At 31.1% G+C, this 8,928-nt stretch overlaps 1 protein-coding gene across 1 annotated transcript; it reads right to left on the reverse strand.

Moving 5' to 3' along the window:
- Positions 1-1,733: 1,733 nt before the first annotated feature.
- Positions 1,734-3,185, reverse strand: LOC129980609 (kinesin light chain 2-like). Its single transcript, XM_056090990.1, has one exon. It carries the CDS (start codon positions 3,183-3,185, stop codon positions 1,734-1,736), a length of 1,452 nt encoding a protein of 483 aa, XP_055946965.1.
- Between the last annotated feature and the right edge of the window lie 5,743 nt (positions 3,186-8,928).

Genomic DNA, 8,928 nt, shown 5'->3' on the forward strand with positions numbered 1-8,928 from the left:
AATAGTTTCAAATGAAACTGAAAAAGAAAACATGATAAAAAATTCTTCAAAAATCTTTATAGCAATCACGTGCATTTTTCATAAATGTTTCAACTATAAATCTCTTATTACGTTGAGTTAATTTTGTTGGGGGCCTTCTCTTACCTTGTTTATTATTATTATTATTATTCAAAAAATTTCAGATAAAATTCGATATTCAGAAAAAAAATATAGTAAAGAAACAATAACAATAAACCAGATAAAATGGAAGGTTTTAAATAGACAGAAGAATCTAAAATAATATGTCTAAGTAAGATATCCATTGTATATTATTTTCTTTTAATAATCTTGATTTCTTACCTTTTTTGAGTCGTCTCTTCAATGCTTACCTGTGTTTTCAGAATATCTAGATTATCAATACTCAGTTTGAATTTTAAATATTTTGTTTTAATTTTTATGAGAAAATTATATTTTAATAGATATTAAGAGTAATGTTTGAATTCTACAAAAATACGTCTTCAAAAGTAATAAAAAGGTGGAAAAATTAATAATCAGTGCTTTTATTGTTGAAATTACAATTCGTCTCTACATCATTTCAAATGATTCAAGTTCTACAATAATTCAAAAAATTCATGCATGATAATTCCATTATGATTCTTAATTACAATCTGCAACTAAGCCTTGGCTATTACGAGATTTTGTTATGATTGAAATTTAATCGTTTTTTAATACTAAATAACACTTCTGGTATGCTTGAAATGCTTAACAGCAATTTAGCCCACTCTTGAAAACACTTCTTGTATAATACTTAGCAATTCTTGTGTAAACTGTTCAGATGAAGGTTGAAAAGGGAAATATAACATATTTTCTTTATTTTGAATTACATAGACAATAATGCATATCAGTGAATACTTGAATACTTTATCATATCAAGATTATTGTTTTCAACCGCACATGTAAAGTTGTATTACTGCGCATGGTCATTTCATAACTGATGAGTTTACTTAAATCACTTCCTGTTAGAAACTACAAAAAACTTTTTTTTTTAATCCTCAAAACAGACTACATGTAGTGGGGTGGTTTCTTCCAAGGAACTGCATTTCAATTCAGCTCTAGAATCTAAGAGTTGCTGCACGATGTATTTATGAGAATTCATATAACACAATGTGAAAGAATGAAATCATTCTTATCTTTGGCATTGAAGAATTCTGTGAGACCAGCGATGTTTACCGGAATCTTTCTGCGCGTTTAAATGAGTTATTGACTGAATTAAACGTTTTTTAACGTTAACGTTAATTTTTTTGTCAGAAATTAGTTGGTAAGGTGTTGCACTTTTGAAGTCTTCAGTGTGGCACATACCTTTCATAAAATCTGGAAACAATGATATGGTCATTTAAAACAGAGTAATGTAATATGGGCATTTTCCTTAAATGTGATTCTTCGTTACATCCGTAAAATTTTCAACTGCACTAACAATTTCATTCACATAAAGTTTCTTGTTGATATACTACATGTAAAACTCTAGATCTCTTTAAACAGTCTAGTGTAATTCAATAGAGCAGAAATTTTGGGCAAGAGGGTGTATAAACGCCCGATTGCAAGTATTAAATGGCATCATGTGGATAAAATGTTAATGCATTCGTAGCACTTTTTAGAAAGAAATATAAGGAGGAGTGGTAAGATAATGACATACCCTAACACCAGCAGAAGTGACTAATGCAGTCGTCACTCCTGTTGTTTTTGTCTTTTAATATTCAGGACCCAAGTTCTAATATAATCTTCACTTCTACTGTTTTATGGTGCTCAGGGCCAAAAATATTACAAAATCCTTCATAGACTTCTCGAAAAATGTTCATGGCTTCATTCCATCTTCCTTGTTTTAAAAAAATAGAACCAATGTTGAATTTGACCGTCAATGCTTCGTTGTGATTTTCTGAAAATTTATTTTTGTAAGTTTCATAAACATCTTTTGATAATTGCAAAGCTTCATCATATTCATTTAGACTAATGAGAGAACTAATTATATTTGCTCGTGTACACAAGACATCTGGATGGGAATCAGGAAGAATTTGTTTGAATTTTTTCTCAGCTTCTTCTAATATTTTCAATGCCTCTTTATAATTACCTTTATGCAATAACAAAACACCGATATTTCGTTCTGCCCTGAGAGTATCTCGATGGAGTTCTCCATTGTATTTCACGCTTTCATACAAAGTGTCCTTGAACTGCTTCATAGCTTGAGTGTGGTTTCCTTGCTCTTGAAGGACATGACCTAAGCTTAATCGTGTTACAATGCCGTACGGGTCATCTTTATCAAGTATTTTTTTCTGTTGTGTAATAACGTCCTCTAAAATACTAATCGCTTCGGAATGACGGCCCATATCACTCAGAAGAAGTGCATAGTCCTGCCAGGCCGTTAGAATTTCACTATCAAAAGTATCTAGCACAGTTTTTTCGCCTATCAGAATCTGGTATAGAGGTAATGCTTCTTTGTATTTGGATAATTCGCACAATTCCCGTGCGCGCAGGACTAGAGATTGAGTCATTTCTTTTATAGTCGAATATTTTAAATCCTTTTCATTCAGTTCTTGCAAAATCTTTACTGCTTTTTTATGCTGTCCTTCAGCATCCAGTATCGTAGCTAAGTTGTGTCGGAGAGTGAGAGTTTCTGCATGGTTCTCACCTACAACTTTTTCCAAGAAATTTAAGGCTTCTTTTCCAAAAATATAAGCTTCTCCTAATCTGTTATGTTTCCTCATAGCCGACACAATGTGACTCGGCATACCAAGAGAAATTTTAATTAGTTCATCAGATTCACGAACGAGAGTCAAAAGAGACAAAGCATGATCAATGTAATTTGGCTGAATCTCATCTTTTAAGAGATGGAAAGTCTGTAGATCAATGGCGGCTCTCAGAACATCTTCTTCCTTGCTATTCTGCCTCAAAAATACTCTAATTTCTTTTTGAACAGTTTTTTTTAAGGAGAATGCCTGTTTAGTGTGCGATTCTACAAGGTAATACTTTTTCAACAACAGAAATGCAGCATCTAATTCTTCTTCATTGTCATTAAATAGACATGAGAACATATCTAGATGCATGTTTTTGGCAGGGGTGAAATAAGCTGACATATATAAAATTTTCAAAGCTTTCTCACCATTTGCTTCTTTGCTAATCGCATTTATGGGCCGATAAATTTCCTCTTCCATGTTGCCGTGCAAAAAGTCTTCCTTTAGCGTCTGGAATGAAATACTTTATTAACAAAGCGACAGCTGCTGACAAAAGCAAAATTTCACTTTCAAAATGTTAGAGAGCGGAAATATATTGCACTTTATAGAACCAAAACTAAACTGATAAAAATTCTGCACTGATAACGCAGAAAGATAGAGAGATTTTAAAAAATAATAAGAAGAAGAAAGGGTGGAAAATTGCTTTATCAGTAGAAAAGTGAACTTATCTATATTTTCAACTGTTTGTTTAGTTCTTTCTTTCTTATCATTTTGATTAAAAGTATTTCACAATGCTAGAATCATTTAGAACATTAAAAAATACTTTATTTTGTTAAATTCATTAAACAGAAATAATCAGTTGATCTTCCTATATTAACAGAAAATAACCAGCAACATTATTAAAAGATCTTTACGGTTATTTTCAGATATTTAGAATATCGAGAAACCTGGTGGGAATATCGTACAATATAGTGTACAAACTAATAGAGTCTAACACATTTTTTTTAAAGTTTCTCACTTTTTAATTCGATAAATTGATCGATATATTCTAATTATATTTAAAGATGGATTTCCCAGGACATTTTTAATATTCAGATAAAGAAACTTTCTTTAATGCTTCAAACACGTTTAAAATATAAATCCTTTGCCAATAATAAACGTAAGAAAAATGAAAACTATCTTCAATTTTGCTACAAAATTAAACTTATTTTTAAAAAAAGTTCAATATTTGAAAGATCAAGGACTGCTATGAAATTTAGTGCCTGTACATTTTCTGTAATGTCTTCTGTCCTAATTTGAGATAAATCTCACTGTGACTATTTTCAAACCTGGCCCATTAATAACGGGATTTATGAAGCCTCTTTATGCACACGTTATACATGTTATGAGCACCCGCCAATTTAATTTTTGAATTCATTGTACATTCTGAAAGGGACTTGGTGGTTCAAAACAACGTATCATCATTAAAGTCTTATTATTCAATTGAGATATTTATATTAAACCAATTATTCAGCTTAATCATTGTTTTTCTGTATTGCCCATGTAATATCTTGATGCAAATACTTGAGACAACATTGCCAGAACATTATTAAGAAAGGGGATAACTACATGGCTTGCTTTACAGCCTGGCACAAAATGTTATATGATATCTCTACGATGTAATTCAATATTGTCAAATTATAGTAAAATTGTTGTTGAAGATTCTGCGCTAAAAGAGTGATTCTTTGATCAAAGAGAAAATAAAAGAGGATTCTGTGCTCGGTTGCCAAAGCACTGTTATCAAATTTTTTCAAAAATTTTAGCTATGTAGATTTTCTATAATATTTCAAGTTTATTTTTTCCGGAAACATCTTGCTTTTTTAGTTGTAACTTAGAATTTATTTTTGTAGCAAGCGATTATTTTTGGCTTAATTAAAATCAGTGAATGGAATATCTCTAAAGCTTCCCCGTATACTTTCTAATAAAGGGTCATTTCCTAACCCCCACATAAAAAAGTGAACTTTGCGTAGAGTCATTAATTACATGCATGACGAATAATAATTAAGAAATATTGATCTTTAACGTGATTTTAATATTTTTATTTAATATGTCACGTGATTCTGCCGCAATTAATTCTTTTCGCGCGGGTAATAGTATCTGAAAATCGAATTTGTGTTTTAAACGCATTTTTCCAATCGATTAAAACCAAAATTTGGCACAGAATACACAGTTTTAATCACAAAATCACATACCAAATTTCATATATTTCAGTTATTTTTTCTTTTTTAATTATTGCATTCGCATATTTCTGAAAGCGCAGATTGACATAAAATCGAAACTTTGATGGATTTGGTTTTCGAAGTTTGATGTTGAATCTGCGTACTAAATTTTTTTTTCTCTAGCTCTCTTCATTTTATATTTATCATATTAATTTATATCTGGAAAATGAGGCAGACAGACTTTTACAAACGGTTTTCGGTCAAAAAATTTTTTAAAGTCCAGAAATTCGGTCTAAAAACTATATACCAAATTTCATTCATCTGGCTCAAAGCATTTTTGAGTTTTCTTTGTCACAAACAGTGGACGGGTAGACAGAAAGATACAATGCCATAAAAATGGATTTTCCGAACCCATAGACATCTAAAACCTAAAGAATTGGCCGAATAATTAAGATTCGGATTCGTGTGTGTCACTGTGTAATCTGTTTAGCAAGAATTTAACATTTCTTTCCCAATTCGAAAGAGCTTTTTCTACTTGTTCTGTTAATTTTTCTTGTTTTGTTCTTTTTTGTTTAAAATGAATCTACTCTCATTCTTGTTTAAATGCTGAGGAGTTTTTTGAAGCTCTGAGCATTTCAGTGGAAAAGTCACACACCCACATATTTGGTGTGAAAAGTTATAAGCCAAATTTCATTCTTCAGCTGAAGAATATATTCAAGCCTCTCTTTACTTCGTATACGAGGAAGAGAAAAGTAGACATACAATTTAAAAATACTCAAAAAACTTATTCATTCCAATCTACGAAAATTCAGTTCTTCATTTTTTTAAAGCATGCAATTTGTTTCTTTAAAATTACATAGTATGTTCTGGATGCTTAAACAAAACACTGGGACATATGATAAGTGAAGAAATGATTTTGAAAAAGAAGAAAATAAATGCAAGAAAGACCAAAGATGTATTTCTTTCAAAGAAATGATCGAAAGAGTTTTGTGGTGAATAACATATAAGCCAGTAACAGTGCTTCTACCCGAATAGCTGTTTTGGTATAATTGTTAAGTTACTAGACTGCTAACCACAAGGTCCCAGGTTCTATCCTCGCTCATCTCATATCACTTCATTGGTGACCTCGGAAGCTGAACTTTGAACCTTCGTACAGCTGTTGGGGAGCCATCTACCCGCAACCAAAGTCGTCAGACTCACTTGACGCAGCAACCATAACGCTTGGCGCTATTCAGCTGGGTAGGCCCATTAAAACAACAGCTACTAATAGCTCAAAACATCACCACTCAACAACCATATCGTTCGTCTCACCTCCGACTCACTGGTGGGAAAGTACTGTGGTGAATAGCATATAAGCCAATAACAGCGCTTCTACCCTAAGAGCTGTTTTGGTATAGCACTGCTAACCACAAGGTCTCAGGTTTTATCCTCGCGCATCCATATCACTTCAGTTTTAAAAAGGGGGGATTTTGAATGTATAAAAGATCTTATGAGAGCAAAACAACTGAAAAAAAAAGGATCTCGAAACTTTCTCGCATACTCCCTATGAAGGTGAATCCTCCTTTTCCATCACATTAAAATTGTGCATCACGGTACGCCATGAATGTATGAATATTCAGATTTTTATTCAATTAAATTGTTATCATTAAGAGAGTTATCGCAGAAAAATGCCAAAAATTTGGCTCAATTTTTTAATTAAAATTTTATTTAAAGTTTAAAAAAATAGCTCTGCAAATGCACATTCCCGTGTTTCCATTTGTCGCAGTATAACCAAATATGGCTCTTGCGCCAGTAAAACACACAAAACCAAACCCGTGTTTCCAAAATATATTTGTGGGAATTTTAGTAGCTCCAAATTTAAAGGTCCAGAGAGAGCCACACACATCCTCCTTTGTTATTAATGAAGATTTTAAAAATGATTATAGATTAAATATTATTTTTATTATCTTAGTTAGCAAATGAAGTCATTTAATAGAAATATGAAGTAATCATAAAATTTTTATTCCTACCAATGATAATTTACTAAATTCATTTAATATTTAGTAAAATTTCAATTACAAAAGGGTTATTATTTGAGTAATTTTTGGCGGAATTCGAATCTGGATCATTCTTCGTTAACAGACAATTTTTAAACTGAATTGAAAATATTGATCATTCTGCAGATTGCAGTAAACTGAGACACGTTAACCGGAGGACATTGAATCCTCCTCTAGTAATCCAAAGGGAATTGGCATTAAAAGCGATAGGGGAAACAGCTCTTGAGGAAGGGTTTCATTCCGGTAGTGATGGAAATGGGGGAAATACGCACTAGATGTACGGTTGTTTGAGGAAAAGCCTTTTGCGCCAAAAAGTGAAAAATTATTTATTCGCCAAAAATGAAGCGCATTTTTGTTATATATAGCGTGGACTACTGTTGGTTCCCGGGGGTAACAATTATACGAAGAAGGCAGACGTTATTTATGCGCGTTCTTTCTTAATAAAAGGATAATTCAGTTATCTGATTTATTTGTATTTGCTCATAATTACGTTTTATGAATTTAATTTTTGATTAGAAATGATGCTAGAAATATTGATTATGGCTGGGAACAGTGAGAACACAGAAAAGCTGAAATTTACACAGGCGCATTCTTTTTATAATTAATTAATTATAGCATTTATTAATTTCAATTAGTTAAGATCAATTGGTGTCATTGATACCATATAAGATTAATGGATTAACGATTGGAAGGAGTAATAGGATTTGCTGGAACAAAATTAAAACACAATGCCTGAAATTTCGCCATTGTAGGGTGCCTCGTTTCCGAAATCTAAAAGAACTATTCCACTTCGGGCTCCTCCGGGGTTTTTCTGTCATTTTTCCTGATAAGTTTCCCTATATCCTACTAATAATGACAACCCCTGAAACGGTCATAACAATAGATATGATGCGAATTAAGTGGAATTTTTTATTTCTTAAGACTTGAATTCGAATTGGAAAAATTTACCAATTTTAAAAAAAATGATGTCATGAATGGCAGTATGGATTTGAAGGGATAAATACATTCCAGCTTTTCATCAAATATCTAAAAGCAAATTCATTACATTTTCAGAGAGCACAAGCACATTGAAAGAACAATAATTGATTTGAAAAGATATGTCGAAATGTATAGAACAATTAACGATCCATGCTACACATTCAACATGAATGTAACAGTATAGGTTCATACATAGCAGCCAAATAAAAATGCTAAATAGATAATCAGTCAATAAATATTAATTTTGGATTTTAAGTGGAGTCGGAGTATAACTAAGCAAGTACTTCATGTATATCTTGGCTAGAGCCCAAAAAGAAACATGAGCTCTAATGTCATCTAAAACTATTTAATATATTAACACCGCGTTTCCCATTAATATACACTGTTTTGTTTCACTAGAATGATTATCGTCAGACGTATACGATGAAAACGAAATAGAAATAATTAGGAATGTACTAACCACTTTCAGAGACCAGCTGGTCTGTCCATCATAGATTTAGTATTACTTTAATTATATCGATTAATTATAACGTATTTGTAATAAATTTAATTTTTGTTAAATTAAAGCATGAATTGTAACAAATGAACAAGAGTAAAGCAGAAAATGCAAAAGAAAATATTGCATTGGAAATGCATTAATACACTACTAAATTTTTATGTATTTATTTAAGTGTTTTACATCTAATGAAGTTAACAAGATAAATCAATTATTTAAAAAGTTTTAGAAGAAAGCTTGACTTTCTAAAATGCTTAAGGTTCAGTGGAAGTTATTGTTTTTTATTTTGATCCTATATAATTGTAAATTATTATGAGAATTATTGTTTAAGTAAACTATAATATATAAATAATTAACAGAAAGCTCCGAAAAAATTATCTTGTAGTTGATGAAAGAGTTATTTAATGATTGAGTTAAGAAGTGAATATATTAAAACTAATAGAAAAGTAGATTTTTTAAAAATTACTTTTTATTAAATTTTGAAAAAAAAGCCATAAAAAACGTAAAATAATGAA

The sequence above is a fragment of the Argiope bruennichi genome, chromosome 8 (assembly GCF_947563725.1).
Source record: "Argiope bruennichi chromosome 8, qqArgBrue1.1, whole genome shotgun sequence".
Lineage (NCBI taxonomy): Eukaryota > Metazoa > Arthropoda > Arachnida > Araneae > Araneidae > Argiope > Argiope bruennichi.